Source organism: Lucilia cuprina, chromosome 3 (genome assembly GCF_022045245.1).
Source record: "Lucilia cuprina isolate Lc7/37 chromosome 3, ASM2204524v1, whole genome shotgun sequence".
Lineage (NCBI taxonomy): Eukaryota > Metazoa > Arthropoda > Insecta > Diptera > Calliphoridae > Lucilia > Lucilia cuprina.
Genome location: NC_060951.1, coordinates 10,052,797 through 10,070,518, shown reverse-complemented (window position 1 = coordinate 10,070,518; position 17,722 = coordinate 10,052,797). Strand labels below are relative to the sequence as shown.

The window sequence follows — 17,722 nt, the reverse complement described above, 5'->3', positions numbered from 1 at the left end:
TTTCTACTCATTTAAGCCTTCTAACGTTTTAGCTTATTTCTAGACTATAGAAAGACTGGTTATATGTTTAAAATCTGTTGGCCGAGTAAGATCACTCTTTGAATCGATCTTCCTGCGTTTATTGTACTTGTATCTTATCATTTAAGCTTTCTAACGTTTTAGATTACTTCTATACTGTAGATGGACTGATTATATGTTCAAAATTTGTTGGTCGATTAAGATCACTCTTTAAATCGATCAATTTTAATCTTAAGCTTATTACTAGATTGTAGAGAACAATTTTTAAACATCTTTCGATGTTTATCGTACCTCGATCTATTCTTTAAAGCTTTCTAACGTTTTAGCTTACTTCTAGACTACAGAAGGACTGACAATATGTTCAATATCTGTTGGCCGATTCTGATCACTTTTCGAATCTGTTCAATTTAATCTTAAGTTAAGATCTTCCAGCGTTTAACGTGCCTAGATCTAAGTGAAGATCTTTCGATGTTTATCGTACCTCGATCTATTCTTTAAAGCTTTCTAACGTTTTAGCTTACTTCTAGACTATAAAAGATTGACAATATGTTCAAAATCTGTTAGCCGATTAAAATCACTATTCGAATCAGTGCAATTTAATCTTAAGTTAAGATCTTTCGGTGTTTGTCGTGCCTCGATCTACGCATTTAAGCCTTCTAACGTTTTAACTTACTTCTAGACTACGGAAGGACTGATAATGCGTTCTAAATCTGTTGGCCTATTAAGAGCACTCTTCTAATCGGTCAAATTTTAACTAAAGTTAAGACATTGAGCCAACAACGATCCGTTCTTTTGGAAGTAGATCATCATAAAATTTCTAATGGATCTAGTATATATTAACGAACAACAGATTGATTTTTACTCTTTAATGAGATCCTCTGGGGTCTATCGTACTAACGACATACAAGCGAACATAACCATAATGTGAATATATATCCAACGATCAGTACTTTCGAAAGAAGATTATCTTAGAATTTCTAATGGATCTAGCATATATGAACGAACAACACATTGATTTTCACTCTATAAAGAGATCCTCAGGGGTCTCATAGCCATAATGCCCAATAAATTTCAAAGTGTTACAATACATTAAAACAAAATAATCATACCCCCCATTGTCGTACGGCTGGTTGTAAAATGAAAGCTTTTCTCTAACACACACCCTTTTTAAAATGCATTAGTAGGGGGCGCCATGCCCCAATTGTCAAACAGATTGCTGACAATTTTGTTTATAAAAATAAAACACTAACTATTTTTGTTTACTATTTATTAAAGTTTATTACATTATTTTCATGTACTTTTAATGAATATTAAGTATTAAATATATATTTGTTGTTTATTATATTAATGAGATGAGAAATAAAACAAATCACAATAACTGGACCAACCCTATTAGATGTTGCTAACTGAATTCTTATTGTTTAAATTTCACAATGAAACTAATATTAAAATAATACTTGACAATAAAAATAAGTTTGAAATTTTAGTAATAAAAACACGTTAAATTTCAAAAACAATATCACATTACACATCATCAACTACTTTGTAAGGACTACTGCTTAGTTGTCTTTGATCAGAGATTTACCGCCTTTTGCAAAAACCTGTTTTTATATGGAAAAAGTGTGTAGTAAACCATTGTTAAATTTAATAATCGATTTTGCATAAAGTCATTTAAATTTATTCAAATCATAAATGAAATAATTCCCATTTAGTTAAGATCATTTAAAATTTTTGTTGATGATGTATCATTATGATAAATGACCATAGAATTTATCACCAAACATCATGATACGGGTTTACAAAGTATCTGAAAGTTTAAAATCCCCAAGTCCGTCTGACTAAGTCACATTCGAAATGCTAAATATAGCAAAGTCGTCAGTAGCAATTCTTTCCGGGAAACGACTGACTTATTGAGAAAACTGATTGAAATATTTCAATATATTTCTGTATTCATAGTGTCACAGCGTCGATAGTTATATAGTTCTATGAAATCTTATCACTTTTATGACCTGCTTTAATGTTTTTGTTATTCGATAGGTTGTATTTGTCAACAAATAAATTAGCTTTTTTCCACAGCTGCAATACCTTTATTAGAGATTCTCAATCTGTGAATTATTAACACTTTTTCCTTCCTTATTTTGAAATCTTCGCCATAAATATATGTACATATGAATATTAAAAGAATAGTGAGTAAAACATAATCCTCCCTGGAACCTACTTTTATACTGACTCGGTCCATTACTCTATTATTCCATCGTATGTCTATAAAGTATTAAACTCCATAAATGTCTACTACATGTTTAAAATAACTCATATTCGAAGCTTGTATTCAGGCTATAGGCTATAGATTAGTCATAAGACAAGTTTATAAATAAGATCATTAATAGACTAATAGACTAGTTCTTAGACTAATCTATAGACAGTCTATTGTCTCTTTATGGACTAGAGGATAGAGTAGTCTATAAACTAGACAGTAGACTAGCCTACAAATTATAAATTAGAGAAGTGTCTAGTCTTTAGAATAGTCCATATTAAATATTAAAGCCATCGGATAAAAAATAATCTTAAAATGTGCTTTATTTCTTAAATGATGTCTGATTACAATATCTTCGATGATTCTTTACAAGAGAATTAAATTTAAAATTGTACAAAATCGATCATTGGTGTTTCATTGTACTTCTCGTGATCGAGTTTTACCAAACAAAAAGGAACAATTGTACCGAATTTGCCAACACTGCTAAATGAACTCGATAATTTCTCTCACTTATCTTATCTCTCTTATCTGATTTTGTAATAACGTGTTCAACTAAGGGTGGGTTTTTCTGTTAAAGATAATCTACATTATTTGGTTAAACTTAGTTTAATATATGTTTTGTGGTTTTTAGTAATCAGTAAAGTTATTTATTATCTAAGTTTAATTAAGTACTTTTGACCAATTAAACCGAAATTATAAGTGAAAAAACACAATCAACAAAAACTATAAAATAAAGATTTCTGAATAATAAAAACTAAACATTTTATTGTAAATAGTAATTTTCTGACTTGTTTTATCAATATTATTATTGTTTTTTAAATTTTATTTAAATTTTTCTAAAATTTTTCATTTTACAAAATTTTTATTTGCTGTTTATTGTTTATGAACAGCTGTTAATTGTTTATGTTTTTGAGTGAAAAGTTAACAATACTAACAAAGTTAACTGATCTTTAATCCATAACTGAAAAGTACATAACATCGGTAAAAGTCCCCTTAAATTTGTTCCGAGTTTAATCTAACAGCAAGTTAAATATAGTTTAACCGAGTTTAGATAGATAGATAGATAGATAGATAGATAGATAGATAGATAGATAGATAGATAGATAGATAGATAGATAGATAGATAGATAGATAGATAGATAGATAGATAGATAGATAGATAGATAGATAGATAGATAGATAGATAGATAGATAGATAGATAGATAGATAGATAGATAGATAGATAGATAGATAGATAGATAGATAGATAGATATTAGTTAGTCTGATTAGATTTTTAGCACTAACGAAAAGCTTTCTTGAAGCCGTAATATCTAATGAGAATTAAGAATAAAGTATATAGTGAGAGGTTGAACTGCTCTGAATTTGAATCAAAATCTATCTACCAAATTTCATGAGTAACACTATGACTATCACGTGACGAAATACTGTTAATGAATTAACATACACATATGTATGTATGTTTTTGTCTAACAAATCTATTTATCACATTAATTAAAACTATAATCGATATCATAATTTCAGAAGCACAAAAAAATTTCCACCTTTTTAATTTCACATGTCATTGACTTCTTATACCCACTTTACAAACCTGATCCGTTATCTAATTTCACGACCTTCATCCAATGTCAAAATATACTGAGTCATTGAAAACAATATTTGTTTTTATTTTTACCTTTCGCCGATAAGGCTGCCACTCAAATTCAACTTAAAAATGCTTCTTAACTTAATATAAATTTGATAAGACGAACAAATAAACAAATTAAAAACTAATAAAATAATAAAATTTTTATAAAACTACTACAATTCGTGATGATAGCTTTTATCAGCTACATCTTCTGCAGACACACAATCTTCACGGATTAAGTCAATAGCTTTTTCGGCAATCATAACAGTGGGTGCGTTTGTATTGCCACTGGTAACATAAGGCATGATAGAGGCATCAACAACACGTACATTTTCCACCCCCTTAAGTTTTAGTCGTGGGTCAACACAGGCTGAGTTATCGTTTTCGGGACCCATTTTTACTGTACCCACATGATGATAACATGTGGCCGAAAAATAGGTCAAATAACATCTCCAATATTCTTCCGACTTAAAACTATATTGATCACATTCTTCTATGGGTATGTGTAAAATTTCAGCTTGTTTTTGTTGGAAGGCTTGAGTTTGTGCAAGATTCTCTAAATATTTGAAAGCACGTAATACCACCTCTATATCTTCGGGTGCTGACATATAGTTGGCATTAATAATGGGTACTTCATGAGGACTAGAAGATTTTAGTTTAATATCTCCCTTGGACTTCGGATGAGCCAAATTGGTAAAGAATATCAAGATCTCATGTTCTTGTATGGTCTCTCTTAGGTAGGTCTTGAATTCGTCTTTTAGATTTAAACCATTTAGGAATAGTTCTAAGCCCATGGCATCACCTCTTCTAAATATCAAATGATGGAATTCTATATCAGGATAAAGTGAGTTTTTATCTGGTTGGGTATTAATGAAACCGGTGAGGGAAACTGAGCCATGGGCAGTCAAAGGTCCTTGGTTGTGTATTAAAAATTGATATATATTATCTAAGACCATTTTCTGATCAATGGGTTCTCCCGTTAGACGCATAAATACCTGAACCATTAAATGATCTTGCAAATTTTGTCCAATGGGTAAGTTGTGCAGAACTGGTATGTTATGAGGTTTAAGGACCGTTTCAGGTCCTACTCCGGAAAGCATTAATAGCTTTGCAGAGTCTATGGTACCGGCTGATAAAATGGCCTCACGTTTAACCTTGACTCTAAGAGTTTTATCTTTCAATATAAATTCCAATGATTCAACTTTTTGTCCAGTAGCATCAAATTCCAGTTTTGTAACTTGAGCATTTTTGATCACTTTCAAGTTAGGCCTATGCGAAACTTTAGCCAAATGTCCTTTGCCAGTACTGGCTCTATGGCCATTCTTCAAAGTGCCTTTGAGATGGGAATAACCTATATAACTGCCCTCAGCAAAATCATCCACCTTGGGTACACCCAACTCACTGGAACCTTGTAGGAGCATTGCCGATATATCCTCATCAAAGTGAGGAAATTCATTTATGGTTACATAACCTTGAGGATGAGTCTCATTGCCTACAGGTCTAATAGATTTCTCGAAATAAGGCCAAACATCATCGAAACCCCAACCGGTGTTACCCTCTTCTTGCCAGCGATCATAATCGAAACGATTACCTCTTACATATAGCATGGCATTTAGAGAACCAGAACCTCCTATCATTTTTCCACGGGGCCAATAACATTTCTCATCCTTATAGGCCTTGCATGAACAACCATTGGGTTGCACAAAGTAGGGATAAGCATATTCTGAATGTTGCATGCCCAGAAACAAATTGGGAACCTATTTGGGAAATTAAAACTTGAGCAGATTTTTACCTTAAACGCATTCTTAAGCACATACCTCTGATTCTTGTGGTGGATCACCACCGGCTTCCAAAACCAATACTTTCCACTGGGGATTCTCACTCAAACGACTAGCCACTATGGAACCAGCTGATCCAGCCCCCACCACCACAAAATCATAAGTTTCCAAACCTTCTTTCAAGGCTGTCTCTGCATAGTCGGGTGGCCAATACTCTGGCCGCGTAATATTACACTGAGCCGCAAATATACTTTGTACCAGTAAAGTAACCAGTGAGTTCATAAGACCCGTACTGGCTGTAGAACATTGTGCTGCCAAACTAGCAGACATCTTTATGCTTTGACTAACTTTTTGAAAATGAATTTAAATGAATCTTCTTTTGGACTATTTAAAACTTTGGTTCTATAATCTCTAAAAAGATTAAAGGTTCTCTCTCTCTCTCTAATTTTTTTGGGTGTATTTATTATTGTTTGTTCTCTTATCAGTATATAATTATTATAATTAATAACATTAGTTATTGGTAAATTAAATTAAAATATTTTAATGTTTAAGAAGTATTTGAAAAGCTCTCTAAATTGTAAGGTATTTAAACGTTTAAATAAATTGTTCTTAAAAAATTATTTGCACTTTCCATTATACGTATCTTGTCAAAATTTTAATGCCCTACGGTAATTAGAGGGTAATTTTTGAACTGGTTATTGGTTTTATAACAGAGTTTTGAATGAAATTTTATTAAGGTTTTTATCTCGTTGAGATCAAGACCACATATGTAACGAATGATTTCCATGATAAATAACATTCCGGAAGTCAAGGCATTATGTTCCTTGATTGTTAGAATCTTAATTTTCCCAGCATTATGGTATGCAGAGAACATCTAATTGTCGCATTGGATAACTCTCAGCAATAGGGACATTATGAACTCTAATAGGTTTATACAATCGAAAAGTGTTAACTTTCATACTGGACCCTCTAGGTATTTGTTTCTAACAGCAGTGATCTAATCGAGGGGTGATACAATGTGGTCCAAAGAACTTGTTTCTTAATTTAAAAGAACACAGTAAATTGTTATTCTGGTTTCTTTGAAGGCTAAAGTTTGTACAAGATTCTCTAAATATTTGAAGACCACCTCTACAGCGTCTGGTGCCGATACATAGTCAGCATTACTTATGGGTACTTCATGAGGCCTAGTGGATGGACTTCATAGTTTACATACCAGTTATCATTAAGCCGATCTGTTGCATTTACAGATTTCATTCCGTAATTTCCCTAAATAAAGTGAAGTTGGCCGGGAAGTTGTACATCTGGGCATTAAAATGAACAACCAAATCGGAAGTTATAAGTTGACAACATTTGACCAGTTGCTCCATTAATATCTCAGTCGTGCCTTCATTGTCTTGTGTAGGTGTGATGTTTGGGGATAACTCGCCCAATGACATCCCAAATGAAACTGTTTTATGGACCTGAGAACCTTCGTTTGCTTGTGTAGGTGTGATGTTAGAGTAGGTATAACTCGCCTAATGATATCCCAAAGGGAACCTGAGAAGCTCCGTTTTTTTGTGTAGTTGTGATGTTAAAGTAGCAAAGATTCGTGCAAGGAATCCTGCGAGAGCTATATTGAGAACATTTCTATGAACTTTGATCGAAACATTTATATATGGAAGGGGCTTTCAAAGTTATGTTATAATGACTCGTCTTATAAACTTTCTGAAGAGTTGAGATGGCCCCATTCCAGTGACATCTCACGAGGAACAGTTTTATCAACATGACGTTATATACATAGGTTATTTGATTGCCAGAATCTTCGTTTCCTTATGTAAAATATAGTCTGAGGTTATTGGTATGTTATACGTGTTCGTCCTGTTCTTTAGGCAGTGTTGAATTCAACTTTTCACTAAGCGAACTGGAGCGGCGGGATTAACAACTGACCGATCAATTTTAAATAAAGCCAACATTGTATCTTAATTCTTATTTAGGGCTAGGGATTTGAGGGTCTTGTTCCTATTTTGCAAATTACGAGTGATTTCAGTGATCCCACAATAATCGGTTCCAAGCTTTAAGGATATTGTTCTTATGTTGCAATTTGAGGGTGATTTAGACAGCCAAAAGTTACCCAAAATATTCGGTCAAGACTTGGCAACTTTAGCAACAACGGAGAAACACTTTCCGTTTTTGTCATCATTTATATTCTTTTTACTCAAACCTATTACACTACAGGTCTTCAGGGCGTTCATTCCCACTAAAGATTTTTTTCTTTTAGAGTTTTGCAACATGTAGGGTATATACGATTCGTTATAATCAAAACTAAACAGTACTCTCACTTTTTTATTAAATCATAAAATAAACAATTAACACTTTTCAAATGTTGACATTTACTTAAAAAAGAACAAGAATGAGTGGAATGATCGGTTACTACGAATCTAAAATACCCATCACTTAGTATACTTGTAGATAAATGAAAAAGTATATTAATGAAAAATGACTTTGAGACCGGAGTATATCAAAGTCTTATATTGTTGTTTTAAACTTTTTTTCAAGAACGAAAACAAAATAATATATCACAGGTCAAAGGTTGAACATTTATCTGAAAGACAGCAGATGACATAGTCAAATGTAGATCAATTTTCTCTTTGTTGTAACGTCTTGAGATCTGTTATTACGAATTTATATATAACCTTAAAATTGTCATGTAGGGTACATATTTGCTTAGTAATGTCTGTGGAATTACTTGCGCATATGTATTGTGAGTCTAAAAATATAATAAAATAAATATGTACTCACATATTGCACTCATATAAATTAAAAAAAAAAAATGGGATAATTCCCTCTTCTTTAAATGTCTATCTATATAAATATTTAATCAAACAAATTCAATTCGCAGTTTAAATAGAAGAACCCATTTGCAAACAACAACTGTTGCAATACAATCCAAGAAGAAGAAGAAAACAAGAACAAATACAACCCACTATGGATAATAGTCAATCAATCTACGATAATTCATATACGCATACAAAATATCGGACCACTTCAACACACAAAAACACATTTCTCAATCGACTTATTGCAGCATTTCAATCTAGAAGGGCCGACACTGAAAACGCGAATAACACCTCATTCATTAAGATCAATAGAAAAACTATAAGCACTTTTAATGAAAACATCAATGGTAAACAGTTTAGTACCACACGTTCTTCAACACAATCCACAATAGCAAATCCAATATCCACAACATGTGAGACGTCTATTGAAACAACAGAATATCGTTCAACAACGGATGCGGACAAATCCATATAATAGCCAAGCAAAACTTTATACAAACGGGTTCTAACAAAAATTGGATCTAAAATATAAAAGAGAATGGAGCATAGATTGGTCCAGAACTAATCATTGGTCCCTTAAAGTTACAACATCGTAAAAATACCTAAATCGACGTATAGTTTAATACAAATAAATTTGACTAATAGTAAACATGCATAAGTTTTACTTAATCGAAAGATCAGCTATAATTAAGAACTTTTCCAGTGAAATGTTAGGATGTAATGAGAAGCGATAATTTGTGGGTACAAGAAGTTACAGAAGTTCATTATAAATATGGATTTAGATGATACCGATCTCAACCGATTGCTTTTCAACTTAATTTTTGTTTATTCTAATTAATCATTTAATTCTGTATAATAAATTTCTTTCAAAAGATACAATTTAAAGAAAGTTTTTCTTTTAAAGATCAAACCCCATAAAAAGGGAAATTCCCGTTATTTTTTATTTCAATTAACTATTACCCAACAGTTCGACGGGACAGTCCCGAACTAACCACAGAACATGCAACTTATGGTAGTCCCTAGCCATCCGAGTAGCCTGGTGACCAACCATTTTAACATGGGCTTGTCCTATGAGGAAGTCAATCGTCACTCCACAATGAGACTGTCAAGACGTAGTCAAAAGTAGTCAATGTATGGTAATCTCCAAATGGGTTCTTGGTAGTCAGTCACATTATTAGCTCTTTTACTAGGTACTTTATTAGCTATTGACTTGTTCTAGGAGAAAGACAAGTGTTCCCAAGTAGCTTGTCCAATGGACAGGTATGACAATAGGGTTAAAGTCGAAGTATAAAAAAAACGCTTTAATAAATACTATTATTTCTAGATTAAATAGATATTTGAATAAATATTCTTTGCTCTCAGACAAAACTAATCATGATTATTATTTTCTCATGTGTCCCCTCTCTCACTTACTCGGGCTACAGTTAAGTGACGACTGGCACCCTCTTGCTTACTTGGTATATAGTTAAGTGACGACAGCCACTCTCTTGCTGTCTTCGCTCTCGATTACGAAGAGTACATTTGTGATGAATGACAAAAACATTCAAATAGGGTACAACCAGCTGGTTAGACTTTACTTTTAAATAACAATTCCAATCTACATACTGAAGTACAATGAAAAAAATAATTGTTAAGCGTCCCCTTACTAGTTTACCTAGGGTACAGTAAAGTGGCGACTATGTTCCTTCACTCTCGTTTACGAAGAGTACGTTGGTGACGAATAACCCAATATATAAAAATAAGGGTCAACCATGTGGTTACACATTAGTGTAAATGACAGCTTTTTACGTATGCATGGACTCTTTTTCGAACTACTGGGTATATAGAATTAAAGAAATATATAGGGAAATTCCCTTTTTAGAAATGTATAAAGTAAAAAACGTTATCTACATGTTACCCATTATTAATATTTGTGTCATAAATACAAACAAATATGAATGTATAGTAGGGCAATGCCGATCATGTGATACCCTACACTAGTCAGTATTAAAAAAATTTGGATTATTTATTAAAATAAAGCATTTCATTTGTTTTTTTACTTTATTACAATTACGGTATGGGGGCCAGTCGAAATAATGATCCGATTTTAAACATTTACAATAGGCTTCGTCCAAAATAAGCATGTGTGCCATATTTCATCTAATTATCTTGAAAATTGCGGCCTCTACCTTGCGCACAATTAAAACCAGCCAGACGACTCAGAAAACGATTATAGGCCGATTGGTATGCTTTAAGGTGGGTATAGGACGAATATTTTACAAACATCAGCACAAACCCAATATACCTTTCCCACTAAAGTGGGAATAATGTATTTTGGGTCTTCTTGTTCGATTCTCTTTTCTACAGAAAGTACTTTAATGTCCAAAAAAGGAAATATTCTAGCTCGAATAGTTTTCCAGATTCTACTTGCTCCTCTAGTCTGCCTGGACTATGTATTGATTATGTCAATTCAATCCTCAGACTCCTCGGGTCGAAACAGAGAATCGTATAATCTGACCAACTAAAGTGGCTAGTTGCTCACAGGACTTATCCTGGGTGATCAGTTATTTGAGGTTCCTTCGGGATTCACTTAGTAGCTGTGGTTTAAACCCAAATAGCGGGAAGAGTAAGTTATGAGTCAAAGACAACAGATATCCCACAGTGAAGTGACTGTGAGACTGTGATATATGATACATAATGAATGTAGGAGAATACGGATCTAATCCGCCCGTATAGCTAGAATGAATCTGTCGTATGTTGTTCTCTTATTAGTGCGTCGTATCAAAGAGAAGTGTCCCGAGTGATACCATTGAGTTTTCTTTTCCTTTTGCAGTGATGTTCAGAAAACACTCTGTTAATACCAGAACAACGTTTTCGGCATATTTGATCGATTCGTACTTCGGTATGCCGATTACGTTTCTAGCTGCTATTGACGACTCAACAGAGGCCATCCCCTCTGCGTGGTTATAAAAAAGTGATGTTTTTGTATCTCGAACGTTAAGAAACGGGGCAGAAATGGTTGTAGATTACTGGAGCAAAGTGCATGTATACTGAACATATATGTCCCCTGCGGTGTTGAACCGTCACAGAAGTAATTGCAGAAGACCACCGTAAATTAAGACCAACGCGACAGGCGTTCACATAAATCACTTCGACATTAAATTTTTTTATATGGGAAGTGTCCGCTCCCTATAGCTAGCACGTTCATTTTATGCCCAAATATTCATATACATACTGTTCGTACAGAGATGGGGAATTCTAGGTCTAACGTTTTCCCCGATATGGGATACTAAACTACCAGTTTATTACCGAAATGTTTACATGGATGTCAAAGTTGTTCGTTTAATATTTGGGCTCTTGATGGAGGTGTCACGTTCCCCAATTCTTAGTCCTCTCATTTTAACTTAAATATTTATAATCATACTAAAATTGCTTCGTTGGATTTCTAACTGTTATGTTTTCCCAGGTATACTAAAAATAACTTTAAATTATAAAAATCGGCATTAGTTTTCTTATGAGTTTTAAATATTTTGACCCTCCATGGTCGGAAGTGTCTCACAAAGTAATACATATAAGTAAATAAAGACAAATGTAAACGATGAGCAAAATTTTACAAGATTTTATTTATCAAAAAATGTATATATTTAATCTACTTAATTTCACACCTCACTATTACGACTTACAAATCTAGATCTCATTCCAATCCTCTTTAATAATATCCGATGCTTTTTTAGCAATCATTATTGTTGGTCCATTTGTATTGGCACTGGTAATAGTGGGCATTATTGAAGCATCGGCAACACGAAGATTATCAAAACCATTTACTTTCAAACGATTATCTACACAGGATGTTGAATCGTTTCTTGGCGCCATTTTAACCGAACCAACATAATGATAACCACTCATAGTGTAATAGGATATATAACATTTCCAATAATCTTCCGACTTAAAATCGAAGACATCACATTTGGCTATAGGTATATGTAAAATATGAGCATTTCTCTGTTGAAAAGCGGTGGTATTCTCTAAACGTACCATATATTTGGCGGCGCGTACAAGGACTTGTAAATCTTTTGGCTGCTGCAGATAATTGGTATCTATAATGGGTTCATCTAGATAAGAAGGCGAAGATAAAGTTATACTGCCTCGAGATTTCGGATGTAAACACATCATAAATACACCCAAGATATCGTGAAAAAGTATGGCTTTCATAAAATATGCCACCATTTCCTGTGACATAGCGAAGGCTTGCGTGAAAATATTCATACCTATAATATCACCTTTACGAAGTGCTGTATGATACATTTCTACATCGGGATATAACCCATTGCTAGGGTTTTCAGAATTCATAAAACCAACTAGTGAAGTGGTGCCAAGAGAACTTAAGGGTCCTTTGCTATGCACTAAATATTGAAAAACTGTGTCTATAACTTTTGTTTGATCAGCTGTTTGACCATCAAAGGCCACAAAAAAACCAGCCATAACATGATCTTGCAAATTCTGGCCTATGGGTAAATTGCGTATAACAGGTATATTTAAGGGACCTAAAACCTCTGACGGACCCACTCCAGATAACATAAGAATTTGTGCACTACCTATACTGCCTGCAGTTAATATAGCTTCCTTGTTAACTTTGACATTTAGGGAGTGTAAACCTTGAACTATGAAATCTATACTTAAGACCCGTTTGCCTTTAGCATCAAAATTCAATTTGGTAACACGAGCATTTTTAATAACTTGTAAATTAGATCTTTTCGATACTCTACTTAAAAATGTCTTGGCTGTACTTGCCCGTTGGCCATTTTCTATGGTACCCTTGACCTGAGCGTAACCAGTGTAAAAAGGTTCAACGAAGTCTTCTCTATGAGGGAGACCCAATTCTTCACCGCCTTTATAAATCATTTGAAAAATATCCTCTTCATATAAGGGAAATTCATTTACAGCTAAATAACCTTGGGGATGTGTGGCATTGCCCTCGGCTTGTATTAGTGCTTCAAAATATGGCCAGACATCATCATAACCCCAACCTGTGTTACCTTCAGCCAACCAACCGTCATAATCTGCACGATTGCCACGTACATAAAGCATGGCATTAATAGAGCCACTACCACCAATAAGTTTGCCACGACACGATCTACATTGACCATTCTTAAAGGCCTTACAAGAATGTCCATTGGATTGCATCAGCGTGTTGTAAGCATAGTCTGTGTTTTGTAAAACCGAAAATAAACTGGGAACCTTTAAGTGCCAAAGAATTCAAATACTCAATGAGATTTTGTTTACCAAATAATATCTTAACAATATTTACCTCCGATTCTTGTGGTGGATCACCACCTTCTTCCAGCACTAAAACACTCCAATTTGCGATTCGGCTTAACTCACTAGCTACAACAGAGCCTGCTGAACCCGCTCCTACCACTACAAAATCATACGCCAGTAAATCTTTTTCTAAAGCTTTGGCAGCATAATCCGGTGGCCATTGTTTGGCTGGCGATATCTTACACTGTGTAGCTAATAGGGATTGTATTAAAATCCCCATTAAAGTATTCATGGTCCCTATACTGTTTAGGGTACACTGGCCGAGGGTTTCCGACATCTTACTTCAACTAAAGATACAATTTCACTGGCAATTTTTTTGAGAATGCAGAGCTTTTTAAATGCAGCATTTTTTCACAAAATGCTGCATTAAACGGTACCTAATCAGATAAAATATGTGAAGAATTTATTAAAAAATTACTGTCAACAATTTCATAAGTGTATGGTCTAAAGCGTTGAACGGCACGTTTAGACAATGGGAGCCGAAAGTAAACAATTTTACGAGTTTTCATTTTTTTTTTTTGCAAATATTAAAATTGCTTATTTTACTTTTTTTGTCTTTTCTGCTTTATATTAAAATAAAATGTTGTCTCTTTCTGCCGACCACTGATTTAAAGATAGTATTATTTCGATGCATGTAAGAATGCAAATGACCAACAGAATAGATTAAAGTTTTTGTATAATATGATTATTTCGACCAAGATAATTGCGTTAAAAATTTATATAAAATGTTATTCTTTTAACAAATTCATTGTCTGGCTAATATACTAAATGATTTTCGTAACTAAGTATTTGGAAAATCTCATTATATTTCTATTCCAATGGGATTGGGATATGGCGCAGTCTTAGTTGCCACCTTGGTTTCAATTTGGATTAACAGGAATAGATTTGATTCGATTAATGAATAAATAATCATTCAGAAAGACGCCTCAAGAATGTACTTCTGGCAGGATTAATGTAATATATAGGTTTCTACTCGCCCTATTGGAAGGGAGACCCAGCATAGGAACACGAAACCTTAACTGAAGTGAAAAGGTGTAGCTTGGGTACTCAAAATCTAGTTCGTTGTACCTTTACTTCCCACTTGGAGCTCCCAAAGACTGGACCTTTCATTCGGTCGATTTTTTTTTTGTTGGGATCAGCACTCAGGGGATGACCTCTACTAATGCAGTGCATTGTGTTGGAACTAGGAACTATTTGAAGGGAGGCCCAGCATGGGAACACAAAGCCTTAACTGAAATGAAAAGCTGTAGCTTGGGTACCCAAAATCTAGTTCGTAGTACCTTTACTTTCCACTTAGAGCTCCCAAAGACGGGATGACCTCTACTCATGCAGTGCATTGTGTTGGAACTAGGAAGATAGGTAATGAGAGGGAGAAGTGTTTGTTGACGTTTGATTTAAATCTACCCACATTGCAAGTAAGTGGAAAGACTTTTGGGGGAAGTTTATTCCACATACGGACATTACGACTAAAGAACGAACTCTCCCTGTAGTGCATTGTGCGATCCACTGGCCAATCGACCACAAATGGGTGTGGTCTTGATGAATTCGTGTGTTACGTGTGAATATGCTAGTTTCGGGAACAATAGGAACATATTCCATTGTATTATCGAAAAAAAGTGTAATGCAGCCCACATTGCACTCAATAGAGTTGGCTACCCTATTGTCACCAATAAGTACCTTCGTCCTCTCCTGTATACGGTCGAGTATAGTTGAATGAATAAGAATGTCAAATGTTGTTATCATCTGCAAAAGAGAGAGGAAGTTTGTCATAGAAGGTCATTTAAAAAGATAAGAAATAGAGAAGGAAAAAGAAGGGGGCCTTGCGGAACCCCTGAATTTAACTTGAACTCGTTTGATGTGATCTTGTCTGTAACAACTCTTATAGAACGATCCCTGAGAAAGCTCGATATAAATCAAGAGAACTAATTACCGACACCTAAAGCAGTTAGTTTTGATGCCACACCCTATCGAACACCTGAGAGATATCTAGAGCCACCACTTTACTTTCGCCATGTTGGTGTATAGAATTGCACCATTTTTGCGAGAGGAAAACCAGTAAGTCTCCCGTAGAGCGGCCGCTACGAAAGTAAATTGTTGGACTCTAAATACCTATCAAGATGGTAGTTTGCCATACTTTCCATTACTTTAGAAAGTGCTGAACAAATTGTATTTGGGCGATAATTTTCAGGGTTATTAGCCTCTCCCTTTTTGGGGATTGCAATCTTCCAGTATGCAGGGAACTCACCGGCATGGTATAAAGTGGTGAAAAGATTGGCGAATGGACGAGCTAGCGTCGAAAAGCACTGCTTCACGACCTGTGCTGGATTGCCATCTGGCCCAGAAGACTTGTTTATTTTGAGATCCGCCAATACCCTTTTAACTACACGAGTTCGTAAGAATGTGATGTCGGTCGATTTAAGTTGCCCCAGCATTTTTTCTGCACATTTCTAGATTAGTCCGGAGTCACAAACAAGAGCATGCGTGGCATCTTCATATTAGTCAAAGAAAAAATTCGTACATCTACAAATTTCTAACAGAGTAATCAAATTCTGCCCGATCAAATTCGACATCCGTATAAATATTTTAAGAAAAAAATGGCAACACTAAAATATCTTGTTTTTGATCCATCTTATGAAGGAAATACCTCAGAAGCATTAGTTGAAATCAGATACAATACATCATCATGGGACTAGCTTAATGTTAGTTCCCATTCTTTATAGTTCCTTTTATTCTACAAATTATTAGTTACATATATAATAAAGTTTATTTTCCATTTCCCGATAATATGCCTACTTCAAACCTACAACAATTTATTTACTGGACCAATCTTCCTTAATCATATCCGATGCCTTTTCCGCAATCATTATAGTAGGAGCATTTGTATTACCACTGGTAACATAAGGCATTATCGAGGCATCAACAACACGCAAATTCTCAACACCCTTTATCTTTAATCTAGGATCCACACAGGAACTATCATCGTCCAAAGGGGCCATTTTAACAGTACCCGTAGGATGATAACATGTAGTAGAGAAATATGTAAAATAACATTTCCAATATTGTTGCGATTTAAATTCATATTGATCGCATTCCTCAATAGGTATATGTACAATTTGCACCTGTTTGTCTTGGAAAGCCTGAGTCCTCTCCAATTGCATAACATAGTCCATGGCGCGTAGTAAAACTTCTATATCTTCTTCAGCTGAAAAATAATTTGCATTTATAATGGGCGGATCTTGTGGAGATGATGATTTAAGTGTTAAATCTCCCACCGATTTGGGATGAGCCAATATAGCGAATATGGTTAGTAAATCGTAATTTTCCACTGTTGCCCTTAATATGGGTCTAAATTCTTCTTTTATTTTAAAACCATTAAACATTATATTCAAAGCCATATTATCACCTCTTCTAGTTATAAAATGATGAAATTGCATATCGGGATAGGGAGAGTTGTTATTTAAGTCGGTATTTACAAAACCCGTTATAGATGTGGTGCCTTGAGTTGTAAAAGGACCTTTATTGTGTATTAAATATTGATAAATACTATCGAGTAGTTTTTTCTGATCTCGCGGATGTCCAGCAATGCGTAGATATAATTGTATTATAACATGATCTTGTAAATTTTCTCCTATAGGGAGATTTTTCAACACAGGTATATTTAAAGATTCCAGTTTGTCTGCTGGTCCTATGCCGGATAATAGCAAAAGTTTAGGGGAGTCTATAGCACCAGCCGATATGATAACTTCACGTTTTACCTCCACTTTAAGTTTATGTTGTTGATTTAATATAAACTCTATCGATTTAATGGTGTTGCCGCTGTCATCAAATTCCAATTTAGTTACTTGAGCATTTTTAATTACTTTTAAATTTGATCTTCGCGACACTCGACCCAAATGTCCTTTACCCGTACTGGCTCTTAAACCATTTTCTAT

General features: G+C 34.3%; 2 protein-coding genes across 4 annotated transcripts in view; one reads left to right on the top strand and one right to left on the bottom strand.

The window, feature by feature from the left end:
* Positions 1-17,722, top strand: part of LOC111681149 (flotillin-2) — a 347,120-nt gene that overhangs the window by 238,350 nt on the left and 91,048 nt on the right. The window lies entirely within an intron of this gene.
* Positions 12,072-14,077, bottom strand: LOC111688965 (glucose dehydrogenase [FAD, quinone]-like). 2 transcript variants are annotated; one of them, XM_046946683.1, is made up of 3 exons: positions 13,780-14,077; positions 12,507-13,709; positions 12,226-12,442 (listed from the first exon to the last, which is right to left on the bottom strand). In XM_046946683.1, exons 1-3 carry the CDS (start codon positions 14,065-14,067, stop codon positions 12,374-12,376), a joined length of 1,560 nt encoding a protein of 519 aa, XP_046802639.1. In that variant the 5' UTR covers positions 14,068-14,077; the 3' UTR covers positions 12,226-12,373. The 2 variants fall into 2 exon arrangements, with proteins under 2 accessions (XP_023307240.2, XP_046802639.1); XM_023451472.2 differs by having other exon boundaries at positions 12,072-13,709.

Coding starts and splice junctions, on each gene's coding strand:
- LOC111688965 (XM_023451472.2), bottom strand. CDS start 14,067: ATGTCGGAAACCCTCGGCCAGTGTACCCTAAACAGTATAGGGACCATG. Junction 13,710..13,779: donor ATCCACCACAAGAATCGGAG/GTAAATATTGTT, acceptor TGGCACTTAAAG/GTTCCCAGTTTATTTTCGGT.